This window comes from Planococcus citri, chromosome 4 (assembly GCF_950023065.1).
Source record: "Planococcus citri chromosome 4, ihPlaCitr1.1, whole genome shotgun sequence".
NCBI classification, from domain to species: Eukaryota; Metazoa; Arthropoda; class Insecta; order Hemiptera; family Pseudococcidae; genus Planococcus; species Planococcus citri.
This window is the reverse complement of record NC_088680.1, coordinates 82,732-100,633: the sequence shown is the minus strand read 5'-3', so window position 1 is coordinate 100,633 and position 17,902 is coordinate 82,732. Positions and strand designations below refer to the sequence as shown.

Genomic DNA, 17,902 nt, shown 5'->3' with positions numbered 1-17,902 from the left:
GTAACACTTTCATTTCATCTCATGAAATAACGTTTAAAACACAAAATCACAGTTGAGTCAATGAAAATTTATTCATTAATATCATTATTCGGATTTGTTTTCACAATCATTGCTCTCTCAACAGTACCCTTTGATCTCATCTCATTCCTTTTCACATTTATTTTCACAAAACTTTCAAATCTAATTATACTCAAATTTCAAATCAACGCAAATGAGTTAAATCAAACTCAGTTCAGTTCAACATCCAACATCAAAGAAACAGAAACTTCAATCAAAATCAAATAAGTACTTGTTAATTGGCTTGTGAGAATTCGATTTTGAGCATTTTTGTAGTTTTTTTACATTTTTTTAGTTATTTGACATGTGTCAAACAATTCGCATTATTTGACAATGTAAAATTACGTTATTTTACACAGTTATTTTACAGTAAAATAACTTGAGTTATTTGACGGAACATCCCTGGACGTAACAGAAACACTTGACGGTGACGGTACCAACACCCACACTCACCGTCACCACTCACACAGGCCGCACAGGCTTTATCTGCTTTATCCAGTATCCCAACCGTTCGCGTCACCTTGTCAGTGTTATTCGATATCAATTCGCCTGTCTTGTCAGCGTTGAATATTGTACCTACTTGTACTGTACGGCGAAAAGTAAAACGGCAAAAGTAACACTTGTATTATCACTACTTGAAGTCTCAAAGCACTTGCAAGTATTCGAGGTTAATTATAATTGTGATTCGTATAATATTAGCGCGTACGCGACCGCGGCTATTGCATAATTCTACTTGTTCATCTTGTACGAGTTCTATTCGCCACAGATGTGAACATCAAGTGTACTGGCTACTGGTAGTCGGCTGTCGGCGGATGTCCGTGTTTACCAATGTGGAGTACGGTACCATGGTAAGGTAGCAATTTTTTAATTGATTAGTGATTACACAGCCACCGGCTTTGGCACTGGCACTGGCAGTGGCAAGCATGCCGCCGATGCCGACGCCACCTTCGCATACGAGTACTTTCTGTAGGTCCAGCCAGAGCCAGGTAGTAAGTAGTAAGTACCCGTCCGTACTTATTGCTCAGTGTCACTAGGTCTATCAACGCAACATCCGCAATTCCGCATATCGTTTAAGGCTACGGCTACGGCTACCCGCTACCCGCTACAGTATGTGTATATAAAACATAGCTTCAGCAGTTCAGTTACAACTATGCCGATGCCGATGTCGTACTGATGTGAGTGATACATGAGACGCGACGTACTATTATTGTTGTATCGTCAACGTTGATATAGATATATGTACATATGTACTTTGTATTGTATTGCTTATGCGTTCAGCTGCAGCACCTAAACCTACCTATGGCAATGGCAATGGCTATGGCTATTTCACGCGTGCCAGTCTGCAAGTCAGGTCGTTCAGGCTTCAGGCTATCAGTTTGCTGCCACCGGGGACCGGCAAATTGCACGTATGAAATTGCACGTAAGAAAATTACGCGTGCGAAATTGCACGTATACAATTGAACGTGTGTGATAATTGCACGCATGTGAAAATAGAAACGTCTGCAAATTTAACGTCTGAAAATGATTTAATAATGTGAGATTTTCGCCCACCCAAAATGCAGTTTCGAAACGTTCTGAGCAGTCTGGAGCCTCCAGCGGATTTCTGAAAGTTGAAATTTTCGTAAAATGTTACTCAAAGGAGGTGGAAAGCTAAAATTTACTTCAACATGCCGAGTCAATTGGAGACGGTTTCAAGGCGTTCTGGAACTGGAACCTCCGGTTGTATTTTGGAAATTTCAGATTTTCCCAAAGTTCCATAAAAACCGTCTAAATTGACTTTTGAACTATGTAAATATGGCTACCGGCTCCTGAACCGGTTGAAACCGTCTGAAATCGACCTCATGTTAAACTTACGGTATTACTTACTTGAATTTTTTTCATTTTTTCTGGAATTTACGAGCAGATAAAAAATTTACTTTTGAAATCAAACTTGTGGAATTTCGCGACAACTCCCTAAAATGGTCCAGAGGGTGCTCAATGTACACTGACCAAAATTATAGGGGCTGAACTTCATTTTTAGCCTTTTCAGAACAATACAGATAGTTGAACGTAATAATTGAACGCTATAAACGTTCTATTTTCAAATATGCGTGCAATTATCACACACGTTCAATTGTATACGTGCAATTTGAAACGTTCAATTTTCACCAACCCGCTGCCACCAACGCGACTGTAGGATAAGGATAAAAATACGTAGGGTACGCAGTCGAGTGTAAATACGTACATAGGTACGAGTATCTTCGGGCTCTGTGTGTGCGAGAAAACGAGAAAATCACAGCATTTAATCCGAGCAGTTCGGTACAGAGCTTCATATTGGAGTTTTTTTTTTGTTTTTTTTTTCAAGAGTGTACGAGAATATCTATTTCCACGTTTTGGCGTTTCGCGGTTACGGTTACTTAGCGTTAAATTTATGTAGGTACCTAGACCTACGAACCTGCCGGGTCGAAAATAAGCGATTTGCAAGTTTTCAACCGCTCAGATGGCGGCGATTGCTGGCGTGGCGTGGCAGTGGATGCCATGTTCTGTGCTGCGCTGTGCTACCTGCCAAGTGCCAATCTATCTACAGTCTATATCCATTTGCCTGCGATGCGATGATTGAAAGACGTAACTACGTAATGTACTTAGGCTTAGCTATTTTTTATGTGCAGAGTACCTTACCTGTAGTGTACCGTACCCGAGACTCGTACGTTGATGCGATGCGACGCGTTTGGCATTGAATCGATCGCTCGATTCGTATACACTCGTACCTAAACCTACCCATCGATCAGATCTCAAGCGATAGCAGCGAACAACAAAGATGACTCCGCAAGAATATCTGCTGGTTGTGAGTTGGATTTCGCCTACCTAGTACCTACCCTAACCTACATAGACATACGTATCTCTAGTCTCTACCGATTGTGCAGTAGCCAACCACTAGCCACTAGCCTAGTCCGTCCGGCATAATTTGAGCGGTGCGATGCGGTGCGGTGCGGTGGTTCCTCTTTCTAGGCGTACCTAAAGTATCGGCCATCGCGTCGTCGGGGAATCGTTTTTACTAGTATTTTGAAAAACTGCTTGAAACGCACTGAGAAAGTGCATATTTGTATAAATGCGTTCGTTCGGACTCGAACACATTTTCGTTTGCTAGCCAATGGCGTAAATTTTGGCAAATGTACCTATTCGTATTGCTTAGTGTCTCCGCTTCCGCCTACCCTACATACCTATTGCAGTGCAGGTCTCGAAGCCCTAGGGTAAGGGTACCTTGGAGGCGAAGCGCGAGGCAGACCGACCCGTTAGCCGTTTGCCGTTAGCGTTCAAGTTATAGCGGACGGCATGCACCTACACCTACACCTCGTACTTGATACAAAATACATTATTTTGCGAATTTGCGAATAATTTGTGGTACCTCGTGCGTGTGCTTGGTGCTTGATGCTTGCTTTAGTGCTTAGTGCTTAGTGCTTAGTGCTTAGTGCTTACCTACTGTTAACTTGCCTTAGCAGTTGAGGCGAAATTTATACCTGCCCGAGTATGTTTTGAATTTTACGTAATTTGTAATTCGAGTGTCAAGTTTGAAAATTAAGAGCATATAGGTAGAGCCGCGCTTGCGCCTACTGCCTACGTATTGAATGCAGACGTAGATGCTGGAGGCAGCCGCAGGGCACAGACATCAAGTGTACAGCTGGTACTCGTACTGCTTTATATGACGTTGATGTAGATGTACACTGTACAGATACAGATGGCCTTTGCAGTCGCCACATTTGAAATTACGTTACGTTACGTTACGCATTATGTATTATGTACTATGTACTCGTAGTACCTATATATATTATTGTATGTATATGTATGTAGATTGTAGATGTACCAAGAACGGAATACGAGTATGGTAAATGGTAATGGTCGCTAGACCTACCTCCTGGCTTCCTGGCTCCTACTCGTTACTAATCGCGGTATATTTGCATAAGGCTAATAATTAGTACTCGTAATGTATTACAACGAGTGATTAATCATTTTTACGTGTGTATTAACTCGGCTTTCTGATCGTATTGTTTATGTTTACAGCCATTCGAAGCGGACAGAGCGCAAAGTAATGGCGGCAAGTACGACGCTGCTTCAGATACGCGCCGCAAACAAACGTACTTTAATGAAAACAAGGTTTTGATACCGGAAGGGGTAAGTTGAGCCTGAGCCTGAGCCTGAGCGTGACTCGAGCACATCCGCCACGCCACGCCACAGCCGCGCCGCCAACTATCGTAGTCCGAGTCGATGCGAAAAGCGCGAGGCCGAGTAGGTTAGAAGAACTGGACGTCGGCGAACGTGAAAGCTACGTATCGTATTCAAGTTGGACGTCCATCTATGGTCCCGTAATCGAAAACGGAAAATCGAAATGCCGAAACTCGAATCTGCGAGAAAAAAGACTCGATACCGCATACCCCATACCCCATACCCCACACCGCATTCCGCGTAGTGAAGCGTCAGCGACAGTCGAGTTGCGTTCAACACTTGTAAAGTGCGTTGAAATACTCGTACATACGTGTGATTGCTAATTGACTAACCGAGTCGGTAGGACACGAAACCAAATTTTAGGCACGAAAAATCGGAATTCGAGGTACCTCTACTTGAGAGTAATTTTCTAAGAGCCCTTCCTAATGCGTGTTTGATGTTTACCTACCATTGGAAATGGAATTACGGCTGCGGCTGCGGCGCGGCGCGATGGCTCGCGTAGAGCGAAATTTTTTTCAACAAATTACCAGTAGTTAAGAAAACGATAAAACGCGCGCGCGTTATGTTATATGTACATGTTTTAATCGTACTCGTATATTCGTATCGTACCTACGTATTACGTTACCTATGTTATTTATGTTTGTTTTTGATTTTTCAGAGAGAAGGATTCAGTTTTCGAAAACTATGGGCATTTACGGGACCTGGTTTTCTCATGAGCATCGCGTACTTAGATCCGGGCAATATAGAATCGGATTTGCAGTCTGGCACCAAGGCCATGTACAAGGTAGGCTGTTTTTTGTTTTTTACGTAGCGTATAGCACGGCGGCGTCGCGTCGCGTCGCGTTACGCATTTGTACATATTTGTTTTCACTTTTCAGCTGTTATGGGTATTGCTGAGTGCGACAATACTGGGCTTGGTCATGCAAAGGTTAGCCGCTCGTTTGGGTGTCGTTACGGGACTGCATTTAGCCGAAATGTGCTACAGACAATATAATAAAATACCGCGAATCTTCGTCTGGCTGATGATGGAAATTGCCATCATTGGTTCCGACATGCAGGAAGTCATCGGAACCGCCATCGCCTTGTTCCTTTTATCCAACAAAGCGTCAGTATACTAGTATCATATCACTATACGTATACACAATACACATACGCCTACTTTATCCTTATCGTTATCACCTCTCTACGAGTAAACCTAACCCTGAGGAGCTTTTGCGCTCCAGCTTGAACTACGTATAATGCCTATGCCTAACCGTGAGTATTATGCGTAGATACGTCTGCAGTAGGCACTAGGTAGTGTGCAAGCAAATTAACGTAGACGATAGCAAAATCGCGACGTTACACCGTTTTGCTGTTTTTTTAAATATCGTCGCAACAATACCGTTCGGCGCTCGCAAATTCTGAAAAAAAAAAAAATTATCGTGGTTAAAAACCTCAATCCTTGGAGAAAATTTTGATACACCGCAAGAACCGCCGCGCCGTACGACCGTACGTGTTAGCAAAACTCTGACGACAGTTATCCGCTGAAAGAGAATTAAATTTTCTACGATTTCGATTACGTAAAATTTTCGCGGGACACTCGGTTTCAAGCAACGTCAGTATCAGCACCTACCTACCTACCTACTACATGTACATATATGTGATCTATCAAGAGAAAACCAGGTTAGCGTCCGAAAAATTGATTTTTTTATGGATATTGGTAGTACTTGACTTACTCAGGGTGCAGAATCTGCCTGCGGTGGTAAAAACGTTCGCGAACGATTGGTTTGACCCTAAATTCAAGGTTGAAAAAAATAAAGCAACTACAAAAAAAGTTTGAAATTTTTTTTTGTGATTTTCCACATTTGGAGAATTAGTGCCATTTTATTGAAATTTGAATGAGGCTTAAGCTGGCAAAATCAACTCTTTTCACCTTGGACAAGTTTTTTGAAAAAATTGAAAAACTCGATAAATAACTTTATTTTACATTAATAATTCATTCTTAGTAGTTTTCGCGAAATTTTTGGTACGAAATTTTAAAAAAACGAAAAAATTGATTTAGGGAAATTTCGATTATCGGCCTCTGGCAACCCCGATTTTGAAAAAAAAAATGTCAGGTTATGTTGGCACCGCTGGTGGTCAAAAGTGGTCCAAGTTTCACGGACCTACGAATCATAGATCGCCGAACACATAGATTCAAAACTTTAAATGCCCATCTTGTAAAATTTACGTTTTGGACACTAACCTGGTTTTCTCGTGACAGATCACACAATCACACATACTCGTATACACTATACAGGTTTGAAGTTGAAGTAACAAAAAGGTTGGTGTTACATACGCATTACAGTCATTACACACACACACAGTGTATAACACCAACTTTTTGTCACTTGAGCTTCAAAGATGTAGACTTTTGAAACTAAGCATCCTACGAAAATTTCGTGTACTTGAACAAAATTGGAGTCAGATTAGGTTGTCCGGTTCGTTCGGTATTTATGCGGAAAACTAAAAGACTAAAATTTTTCTCACGTTTACTTCGGTAAGCTTTTGTCAGCTTTTGGAAATGTTTTTTCAAACACTTGAAAATTTTCTCGAAGGATAAAATTGAGAGCCGTTGGTATACCTAATTGTATTTGTAGCGAGGTTTTCAGAAACGGTGTAATGTCGTGGTTTTGTTATCGTCTACATTAATTCGCACGCTACTGTATCTACGAGTACGATATATACGTCGTTGTACGATGTGTGTACTGTGTACACGCTCCGCTCGTCGCTGTAGGTAATTCCTAATTATGCTTACGGGCTGGGAAATTGAGCCATTGTTCATCGATGAAATTGTATGGTCGCAAGACGTAGGGCCGTTTCTCTTTCTCTACGAGGGTGGCGGGGAGAGAGAAAAAAGTCATACACATAGCAAAGTTGCGGTACCTATACCCTTTGACTATATATACATGGACTGCTATCTCCTATTGTTGTTGAACGGGAATCGTGAAGCCAAAGCAATAGAGGTACTAGATCGGGACATGGGCTCTGAGCATGCGCGAGATTTTGTTGCAATGAGCGTAGCGGTCGTTGGAACGTAGGAGGGTGTTCGTCGCTCCGTGGTTCACCGTGATTGGAAGGTGCGAGGGTGGTTCGGATTCCTGCGCGCGCATGAAAATTCCCGATGCTCCCGATCTAGTACCTCTATTACTTCGGCTTCATCGGCGACAATGAAGATAGAAGTCCATGTATATATAGTCAAAGCCTATACCTACGTAGACCTACCAATACCAAATAGAAATACATATGTACATTGTACAGGGTGCGCAAAAATATCGCGAATCCCGTAGAAAGTTTTTCATCAAAAATATGGTTTGGCAACGTGAACGGTTGAATAGATGCGTACGTATGATTGGTAGAATGTTATCACTGTAGTCCAACAACTCATCATTCGCTGTAACCAATCGAAATACTCGTATTTAACAGAAAACTTTTTTAGGGGTTCGCGATATTTCTGCGCAGTGCGCACTCTGTACCAGCAACGTTGGGTAATGGGTACTGGGTAGGTTAAGGCAAGTTTTTCCAACGAACGAAGCGTTTTACTGGTATAGGAAGACGCAGTGTGCGACAAGATTTAGCGAGCTACGAGTAGAAATTTCCAACTACGTACTTGTACCCCTTACGCGAGTTATTGAAACTTACGAGTATTTTCGATGATTTTTGTTTCAGGATTCCACTGTGGGCCGGAGTTGTGATCACCGTGTTCGATACGTTGACATTTTTGCTGTTGGACAAGTACGGATTGAGAAAGTTGGAATTTTTCTTCGCTTTCTTGATCGCGGTGATGGCTTTATCGTTTGGTTACGAGGTGAGCATAGCATTATGTGTCGTGTGTTGTGTGTTGCGTGTTGCGTGTTGCTGTTGCGATTCGCCATCGTCTACTATAAGACGTACCTTACCTACTATGTACGATGTACAATGTACATACCTGTTACCTATACGGTGTTTATTTTGATAGCCCGCCTCTCCCTTCTGAAAAAAAGAGCTCGGGGGTAGGTAGTAGGTACATGTATCATGTATAATGTACGAGTACTGTACGTAATACATACGAGTAGGTATGGTTACTGGTTAGCCTACTCGTATAATACGAGTGGCGCTAGCGCTGGCGCTGGCGCGGCCGAGTACGTTTTATAACGAGTACCTAACGTGTATTGTGTATTTTGTGTACCGTACGCAGTTTGTTGTTGTTGGACCAAAAGCCACGGACGTGTTGACAGGCATGGTGATACCTTGGTGCTCCGGATGCGATAGTTCAGCCTTTTTACAAGCTGTCGGCATTATCGGCGCCGTCATTATGCCGCATAATTTATACCTTCATTCCGGTTTAGTTAAAGTACGTATTACGTATTTATTAGTAGTATACACTACTATGTAAATAGGTACCAAGATGTGGCGTGGCGTGGCGTGGCGTGGCAGAGATCCGGCTAGCCCGGAATTGGAGTGAGGACATTGCCGATCGCACGCGCACGCGCACGCTGCCAACCTAAGATATGTTTTCAACGTAAGCTACATTTAGGCCTAGGGTAAGAAGGGTGCTGGCGATCTTACTCGTATTTCTGAGCACGCTCACGCTGCTGGCTACTGTACGCCACGGGTACGCTTTATGCGTATCTAATCTATCGTACTCGTAGCAATAAGTGTGAGAGAGCAGCAGCGGCGGCGGCGGCAGTTGCTGACTGGTTACATTTTCTAACGGACACGTGTTTGCTCTTTACAGTCTAGAGTAATCGATCGAACAAAAAAACACAAGATATCCGAAGCGAATTTTTATTTCTTCATCGAATCGAGCATCGCGTTGTTGATATCGTTTTGTATCAACGTGGCCGTCGTGTCGGTTTTCGCTCACGGCTTATTCATGAAAACCAATCAAGATGTGGTAAGTCGAGTGACGAATCGACGATTCGCATTGCGTACTATTTACTATTTACATAGACAATTAGACATACCTACCTACCTACCTACCTAGCTAGTTACCGCTACTCGATGGTTTCATCGTTGTTTCTTGTTTTTGCCGACAGCTGCAAGTTTGCCATTCTACCAACATCGATCACCAAGTATTCTCGGTTAGTACTCGCACTCGCTACTCGCTACTCGTACCTATAGTTAAGTACTAAGTAGCTAATACTCGTAGCTACTAGACACATTGCTGACTCGTAGCTTGAGCCGTCGAGTTACAAGTTGGTAGCTGCTTGGCGCTTGGCGCTATCCAAAAGGCAAGCAGTAGATACTCGTGAATCTGAGTTAAAGATGTAAAAAATTATGAAAATTGTACGAGTACACCCACCCTTACGTAATTTGTCGCGGTACTCGCGGTAATTTTGCTCGTCTGTTGTCATTTGCAGAACGATACCAAGCGTGTGGAAGTTGATATTTACAAAGGTGGCGTATTTCTCGGTTGTCAATTCGGCACGGCCGCCATGTATATTTGGGCCGTAGGTATTTTAGCTGCCGGCCAAAGCAGTACCATGACCGGATGTTATGCCGGACAATTTGCCATGGAGGTAAGCGGACACCCCTACACCTACACTAGTGCTACAACTACGTTCAAATAGGTAGGTAACGTGGTTTACCAACAAAAACAAACAAATACAAAAAAAGGAAATCGTAAGAATTGAGATTTGAGCGTCTGCTTACGCTTAGCTTAGGACCTATACCAATACCTATCTAGTATGTAGGTGAGTATAGTTTTTGCGCGCAACAAAACTCACATGCCAAAGAAATGCGTTCGCACCCGGACCCGCGTCGAGCTGCGGGTACTCTTTATTTTTTCAGCTTTTGCTTCGGTATAATTTTACGAATACGATTGGAAAGTCGCAGCGCGGCGCGGAATCATTAAAATTAAACCGAGCTACTGGTATTTATACGTAATTACTCGTACCTAATACCTACCTACGTGTATTGATTTTTCAGGGATTTCTCAATTTACAATGGAGCCGATGGAAAAGAGTAGCGTTAACGCGATTGGTGGCGATCTTACCCACGTTTTACATAGCATTTTACAATAAGATCGAAGATCTCAGCGGTATGAATGATATTTTAAACGCCGTAATGAGTCTGCAACTGCCGTTCGCTGCCATACCAGTCGTAGCATTCACCAGCAATCGTCATATAATGGGCGAATTTGTTAACGGACCGTAAGAACAATCATCATCGTACATACTCGTATAGTTAATCGTAATACACGCGTAGAACATAATACGTTAATACGTAGTGCGTAGTACGTAGACTAAGAAAGCGATGCGATTGCCAACAACGATTTCTGAGCTTTATTTGGTGGGCGGGCGGGCAAGCGTTAAAGCTAAAATGAAAACGTATCGAAATTCACCGGTCACCCAATCGCAATTTCCAACACTTTGACGCGATGCGCGATCGCATACTGTAGGTAATCGGTGGTAATGGGTATGTAATGTACTGGTCGTATGTTGCAGAGCAAATATCGTGGTCGCATTGATGTTATCCGCGGTCGTCATCGTGATTAATATGTGCTTTGTGGTGCACACGGTGCTGTACGAGATTCAAGTTTCAACCGTTACGCTGGCGTGCATATTCATTTACACCATATTCTACCTAGCCATGTGTTTGTATCTTCTCGTTCATCTCACGTTTAGTATTTCTGGAGACAGCGGCCGATATCACAACAATCGAGTAAGTACCCTTACCCTTACGATCGCTAAATACTCGTACGTAGCCAACGTTACATTGTATGTACTTACTCGTATGTATACCGACCGCCATCGTGCCACCATGTAACTAGTAGCTGTAGCTGTAGCTGTAGCTGTAGGTGTAGGTGTAGCTGCGACACGGTGCAATCTTATTAGCCAAAGTACCTTACATACGCGTAGAATGACACTGACACCGGCACGGCAGGCAGAAATACTCGCTGGGTAGTGGGTACTCGTAGTGAAATGTCGCGGGGCATCGGCAATTCGACATCCTTATAGGCTTACTTACGTAATAGGTACGTCTACGTATCTTGTACACGTAGATACTGGTATCGCAATCGCGTCGCATCGTGTCACATTTTCCATGTCGCCTAGAAATTATCACCTAAATTACCTATTCGTATTGAGATCGAATCGAATCGAATTAAATCGGTAGCGGTAGCGATGGGTAACATCGATGTAGGTACATTCGTGCAGTGGTGGAAGAACGGCATCGGCATCGGCATCGGCATCGGCAACCGCAACACAAGAACCAAGAAACTGCCAAAATTTTACGAGTAAAAAACGAAGGAACGAGAGAACCAACATTGACACGAAAAAAACGAAACAACATTTTTCATTCGTCTATTCTTAAAAATGTTCTCTTTCTCGCTAAAATTCGGCAAAAGGCACCTTTTTTCTGACGAATATACCGTTTTTTGAATCAAATCTAGGTATACCCAAATCAAAATATCAACCATTCTTGTACATAGGCAGAGGTACGTACACGTAGTTTTGAGGTTAAGAAATGCGGAAACTGACTCGATCGTTGTATTTATAAACTTGATGGGTAAAAAAGTAAAAAGTACGTAGATGTACGAGAACGAGAACGAGAACGAAAACGAAAGAGCCAGACGAGACAACAAAACAAGGATAGAACGAACCAACGAACCAACATTGAGAAGAAAAAATTGCCTCGTTCTTGTTGCATCGCGCTGCTTCCTACTCGACGTCGGTACTTTCGTAGTCTAGTCCAGTTGCGATGCCGTAGGTATTGACAGGTAGAGGTACCTCACCTCACCACAGGTAACTGCCTATCGAATATCGACGCGTTTTATAAAGTGCGTTCTGTGTAGCACGGTTCGGTTCGCCGAGTTACTCGCTGTCTCGTAGTTTAATGTTTGGCACCGCCGCGCCGCGCCGGGCCGTCTGTTTCACTAATTTCAGCTCGTGGCTCGAAGCATGTCGAGTACAATTAATACGTACAACAAGGTGAATTATTTGTTTCAACTTTTATTTTTTTCTTTGCGAACAGAAGTTATTCGGTATTACAAAACAACGTATCTACGTAGGCAATATGATGTATAATTGCGCCCGGCGACCGGGACCGGGATCGGTCGTCTGATCAATTGCCGCCTCCCTTTCGCGATCGAGTCATACGTCTTATGCGAGATGCGACGAATACGTACATAGTATGTTCATAAATGGGCAATTGGGCGTGTTTATTTCGACGAATGCGAATCATTTCGTAAACAATGCGCGTAATTAGCCAAGTAGGAGGTATGTAGGTACGTATTCGTATTCGTATTCGTATTCGTAAAAGAAATGTTCACCTTTTTTCGCGCGATGACGAGAAAAAATGAAATTGAAAACTACTGGGAGACGAGTGGGAGCCTGCAATTAATCGGACACCGAAACCGGACACTCGGTTGTGTATTCGACATTTGTCTACTGTATTACAATACGACTACGAGTATTACATACTGAATTACTGAATTACTGATACTGATACATGTATGAACATTCAAACATACGGTAGAGATCTAGCTAGATATCTAAGCCGAGGGCCGAGGCCAGGTAAGGTAAGTACATACTTACTTGTAGGCATACGCGGGGGTCCTTCGTTTCGGACCCTAATTAAGATACCGATACCCGTACCTAGTTAGTAGTTACTTACGTACTTAGTTAGAATTACCTACTTGTTTGTAATTTTACTGCACTTTGAAAATGCGAATGTTTCGAGAATACTCGTAACAGCCAACAGGCAACAGCAACTTACGCTCTGAGTTGTCGAAATTTTTGTTGCAGTTTGTCAAAATGTTGATCGGCTCGAAATTCATCACAGAATACATTCATTCGTCAGACAACGTATGCGCCAGGTACGAAAAACGAAAACATTACTCGTAGGTACGAGCTACGAGGTAGGCAGTCGGGCATTACACGTGTGTAATATGTGTACACTGTGCACTGTACACTGCATAGGTAGTAGATGCGTTGATGGGTACTGAGTAGTGGGTATGTACTATTGGGTAGTACATATGTAGTTGTGCGCAATGCGCATATTTAGCAGGTTGATTAGCGAATAACTACGTGCCATAATTTAGAAAAGCGCAGCGCTGTGCAAAAATTGTAAATATCTACCTGTACCTACATATGTAGTACTCGTCGGCATGTCAACTACCTAGTACCTACCATCTACCATCTACCACCTACCACCTACCACCTACCACGTACTACTACTTTTACCTAAAATACTCGTACTGTAGGAGACGCTTGATATGCGGTGATGATTATTTTCACGCGCAGTTTTTGTACCTATTCGACCTGTCTTACGGCGGTGTTCGGTATAGCTGCCTAGTCTGGTAATCTCCTACCTACCTACCTACCTACCTATTTGTATTTCATTTCATTTCATTTCAGAGAGCATGATAAAACACTCGACTTGAAATCAAAAGTTGATTGTTGACACGACTCCGTCCATATTGCGTCGCTGTGCAACAATTTGTGCTCTTCGCTCGGATTCAGGAATCAGCGAATCAGCTTAACGACTGCACAGTACACACACACTTATCTCTTCGCAAGTGTAACTAGAAATCGCCATTCGATTCTTATCGCCATGTTTACCTAATTTTGTATTTTTCTTCTGTTTTATTTTATAAAATGATATCCGCGTTTACGTTACGTTACGTTACGATACATTATTGTTGATGTTTAACACGATCGATATTCGATACTGATCCTTTTGTTTGTATTTGTAATACTACGTATTTTCAATTTTGTGATTTATTGTCGCACTTTTGTTTTGTGTCTTGTTCACTCGTTTCGTCAACTCCTACTCCCACTGCCACTGCCACTGCCACACCTAAATTTGAACCTGAACCTAGCACTTTGAAGTAGTACTTGCCTCTACCCATCTGGCATCTACCTACCTATGTAGCAGACTGTGCACGCACCGCCAAAAACCAACGCGTGATAAGTACTGCAGCTGCAGCATCGGCCATATCCTGTAACATCACGAAGAAATACTTTAACGAAAGCGCAGTTACGAATTGCCTAACATGTTGAAAAACACGATTGCGATTGCGATTGCGAGTGCGAGTATTCTTTTCTACTCGGTCTCATCGGTCATCGCGAAGCAGCGAGACGCGACGTCGCGCCGCGCCGCGCCGCCCCGCCATGTGTTTGTGTACGGCGCGGCGGTGTATAAGGTGGGTTCATTTATAGCTGGTGCTGTCGTGGTATAGGTCTAGGTACGGGTACTTACAAATTTGCTCATATATCGACATTCGAGCTGGAAAATATACGCATCATGTTGTTCAGAAATACGTCGATTAGAGCGCCGCAACGAGTGTGTTTCGTCTTTTCCAACGCTCGTTTCATGGGAATGGCTAAATGCGTCATCGGATCCTTTCCCAATTCGTACTACAACAACGCAAACAAACAAACGAACGAACGAACGTAAAGACAGTGTTGGACAGGGTGGTTGGTTGGGCTTACTCGTACTCGTACTCGTACTTTTGAAAATGTGGCGAATATCGCTTTGAAGGTACTCTGCTTGTCGGAATAGAATGCGCCGCGTGATCCGTGTATAACGGAAACGCCGTACCGTTGGGCGCTGTCGCAATCGTTTTTGTACATGCAGTGGTCGGTTCGGTAATTGTAGCGGCAAGCGTATACGTATAACTTGTCCGGATGGTAATGAAAAATAATGTTTATGATATCTTGATCTCCCCACGTCAGCTTGGACTTGAATTCGGATAGAATCGGTTCTAGTTTATCGACCCAATTGAATTGTCGCATTCTTGTCAGATTCATCAGCATAACGCCCGAATTGACTCCTGAAACCAACCGTAGGATATATTAGGTAGGTAGGTACTCGTATTAGCCTTTGGCATCGGCATCGGCAGTAAACTCACCCAATTTGCCGTAGTAAGGATGTCTGGCGAATCTGTTATACCAGCCGATGTTGGCATCTTCGTGTTCCGGTACCAGAGCTGACATTTGTGACGAATTCATCGCTTCGAAATGCCCCCATATATCGGATAATTCGTTCAAGAACAACACGTCCGTATCCACGTAAAGAACGCTGTCCAAATCTTTGATTATGTCCTACATGCGGCGGCCAAATACAAATACAGTACTTACATTAGAGTACAGTAGATACGTATGTAGTAGTAGTAGGTAGTTAGTAGAGGTACTCGGCTAGATATGTAAAGTAAAATATGTACCTAGTTACAATTTACAAAAACCGCAACCAACCAACCAACCAACCAACCAACCAACCAACCAACCAAGAATGAATAGAAAGAAAAGAAAATTATACAGGGTGCCCAGAAATATCGAGCACCCCTAAAAAAGTTTTCTACTAAAATACTTTGGTTGGTCACAGTGAATGATACGAGTAATAATGATAGCGCATGATTGGTTGTTGGCCGGACTGGAGAGATAGCATTCCACCAATCATATGCATCCATTTAACCGTTCACGTTGCCAACCTATATTTTTAATGAAAAACTTTCTTCGGGGTGCTCGATATTTCTGGGCACCCTGTAGGTACCTACTAGAAGCTAACAATTTAGGTAGGTACGTGCACGAGGTACGTCTACACTCTACGTCTACGTATTTCAGTTCAGCTAGCTACATCTACTCGTATCTACGGCGTCGCGTTCGCAGTCATATTTGCCTCGGTCGCCACCTGTGACCCGTACCTACCTACCTACCTACCTACCTACCTACTCCAGTAATCCTGTACAATGCGTGTAAAATATGGAGGTTTACTCACCGGTAAAAATAATCTCTGCGTAGCGCAAGGTTGAAATAAATATCTCCATTCGTTAGCCTTTTCCGTCGGAAACGACAGATTCAACAATCGATAGGTGAACGAATTATTCGCCATAAGCTTCATACGATCCAACTGTGGCGAAATGAAATAAAATTAGGCACATAATAACAACGTGAAAAAGGCGCGAAAGTAGCTATGTACTCCTGTCTCCTACTCGTACGAGTAGATGCTTCAGTAGCGTTAGTTGGATTATTTCTTATTTCCTGCGGACACGGAGAAATGGAGAGCAAGAAGCGAGTTCGGGAAAAGCGTAGGTAAACTAAGAGCGAATCATTCGGATTTTCGGCATAGATTACTTCGAAAGTGGTCCTTAATTTCTTTCGTCCATATTTTGATTTTCCCAGCCTTTTGATGACTATTAATTTCGACATAGGTACCTCTACCTACTTACGCATCGAAGAAATCGAAAGAGTATTTTTTGAGAACACGATACTCGACTACGAGTAATATGTCCTTTAAAATACTTTGGCTGAGTATTGGTAGCTGTTACATGTATGACGTAGACCTTACTAACCTATTTCTGAATTTTGTAATTTTTTTTTTTGTTTTTTTTGAGCGATGCTCTCGAAAAAATGATAATTTTGCGAATAGATTGACAATTTTGTTGGTAGGAAAATCGACGATTTTGCGGATGAAATTTGATGATGTTGCCAACCGAGTGGTAAAAGTTGGCTAGCTGTAGCTACTTACTACTTAGCTTAGTACTTAGCTACTTACATTTTTTTGTAGTTGTTGTTGCAAATGAAATTCGGACAGTATAAGGAATTGCAATCGCATCGTCGTTTGGAATACGATGGCGGATTTCATCATTACGAGTGCTTCTGCGGATCTGCTGCCGCAAATGACCAGCGCGATAGAAACCACGTTTTTGCTGAAAGAACGAAGAACAAACGTGAAAGTGAAACGACTCGATTTTTTAGACGGAAAAAATGTATTCGGCTACCGCGAGGGGAGCCGCAGCCGCAGCCGCAGCCGGAGCCGGAGCCGTACTTACTCGTTATCGTAATTTTTGCCCGCAATGTCGGCCAAATGAATCCTAAATAGTAAATAAACGTACATCGATGCGACGAATACGAATACGACTAGTAAAAACCATCGTTTCAGTCTCATCTCTTCTTCGAGTTAATGGTTGAGGACTGAGGTTGACTAGTTCGTGATAGTGAAGCAGGACCGAAGCAGGACCGAGACCGAGGAGTAGCGATCACCATCACACATTCGAATTCGAATTCGAATCGGCACTCTGCACTCTGCAGTCCTCAGTGTTGTTGGAATTATTGATGCGAGGCAGCGACAGCGAGGCCATTTATCGAAATCGAAATTCGTAAACCAACAAATTAACGACGCAACCGCGACACGGACACGGACACGGACACGGGCGGAGACATTACTAATACAAATTACAAATACTAGCCCGTAGGCCACAGGCAGATAAATATGTACGATGTACTGTTACTACATAAAACGGGCATCGACGCGATTTACCTACTCGTACTCGTATCTATCGCCACCACCGCCACCGGTAGACGTTGATATCATCGTATATTACGATTACGAAATAATACTGCACTGCCCACTGCACCAACACTATTACCGTACGTATGCACTATGCACTATGCAGTATGCACCATTGCACCTGTACTCGTACTCGTATTATCGTCGCGGCGCTCGTATAAAACAAACGAGAGTATTCGATGAGTAAACTAGAATGGTAACGGTAACGGTAGTCTAGTTGACTACAAGTACGAGTATACGGGACGAGTAATATTGGCACGCTACAACTCCAGCTGCTAGTACGAAAGTTGCACGCGAAAAACAGTATGCCGTATGCGAGCGCGTACGCGTACGCGTACGCGTACGCGTACAT

At 43.0% G+C, this 17,902-nt stretch overlaps 2 protein-coding genes and 1 long non-coding RNA gene across 6 annotated transcripts in view; 2 read left to right on the top strand and 1 right to left on the bottom strand.

Annotated features, from left to right (window-relative positions):
* The first annotated feature begins 586 nt into the window (after positions 1-586).
* LOC135845442 (protein Malvolio-like) lies at positions 587-13,978 on the top strand. Of its 3 annotated transcripts, none has more exons than XM_065363997.1 (14): positions 587-905; positions 2,706-2,881; positions 4,096-4,206; positions 4,916-5,041; positions 5,136-5,362; positions 7,945-8,083; positions 8,453-8,608; positions 8,993-9,151; positions 9,294-9,338; positions 9,618-9,776; positions 10,186-10,409; positions 10,704-10,920; positions 13,005-13,075; positions 13,617-13,978. In XM_065363997.1, exons 2-14 carry the CDS (start codon positions 2,855-2,857, stop codon positions 13,660-13,662), a joined length of 1,707 nt encoding a protein of 568 aa, XP_065220069.1. In that variant the 5' UTR covers positions 587-905; positions 2,706-2,854; the 3' UTR covers positions 13,663-13,978. The 3 variants fall into 3 exon arrangements, with proteins under 3 accessions (XP_065220069.1, XP_065220068.1, XP_065220070.1); XM_065363998.1 differs by lacking the exon at positions 587-905 and adding an exon at positions 1,214-1,232; XM_065363996.1 differs by lacking the exon at positions 2,706-2,881.
* Positions 12,194-17,869, bottom strand: shams (glucoside xylosyltransferase 1 shams). Of its 2 annotated transcripts, none has more exons than XM_065364008.1 (7): positions 17,033-17,869; positions 16,756-16,909; positions 15,979-16,110; positions 15,113-15,305; positions 14,694-15,034; positions 14,461-14,618; positions 12,194-14,200 (listed from the first exon to the last, which is right to left on the bottom strand). In XM_065364008.1, the coding sequence occupies exons 1-6, from the start codon at positions 17,146-17,148 to the stop codon at positions 14,469-14,471; spliced, it is 1,086 nt and encodes a 361-aa protein (XP_065220080.1). In that variant the 5' UTR covers positions 17,149-17,869; the 3' UTR covers positions 12,194-14,200; positions 14,461-14,468. The 2 variants fall into 2 exon arrangements, with proteins under 2 accessions (XP_065220080.1, XP_065220081.1); XM_065364009.1 differs by having other exon boundaries at positions 14,712-15,034; positions 17,033-17,856.
* The window catches only part of LOC135845457 (uncharacterized), a 79,568-nt gene continuing 76,338 nt past the window's right edge, over positions 14,673-17,902 (top strand). The window contains exon 1 of the long non-coding RNA XR_010558758.1: positions 14,673-14,682. This is a non-coding gene — a long non-coding RNA (uncharacterized LOC135845457). The remainder of the gene's footprint in view (positions 14,683-17,902) is intronic.

Coding starts and splice junctions, on each gene's coding strand:
- LOC135845442 (XM_065363996.1), top strand. CDS start 870: ATGTCCGTGTTTACCAATGTGGAGTACGGTACCATG. Junction 4,207..4,915: donor AGGTTTTGATACCGGAAGGG/GTAAGTTGAGCC, acceptor TTGATTTTTCAG/AGAGAAGGATTCAGTTTTCG. Junction 10,410..10,703: donor GGCGAATTTGTTAACGGACC/GTAAGAACAATC, acceptor CGTATGTTGCAG/AGCAAATATCGTGGTCGCAT.
- shams (XM_065364008.1), bottom strand. CDS start 17,148: ATGAGACTGAAACGATGGTTTTTACTAGTCGTATTCGTATTCGTCGCA. Junction 16,910..17,032: donor GGCAAAAATTACGATAACGA/GTAAGTACGGCT, acceptor TCGTTCTTTCAG/CAAAAACGTGGTTTCTATCG. Junction 14,619..14,693: donor AAGTACGAGTACGAGTACGA/GTAAGCCCAACC, acceptor GCGTTGTTGTAG/TACGAATTGGGAAAGGATCC.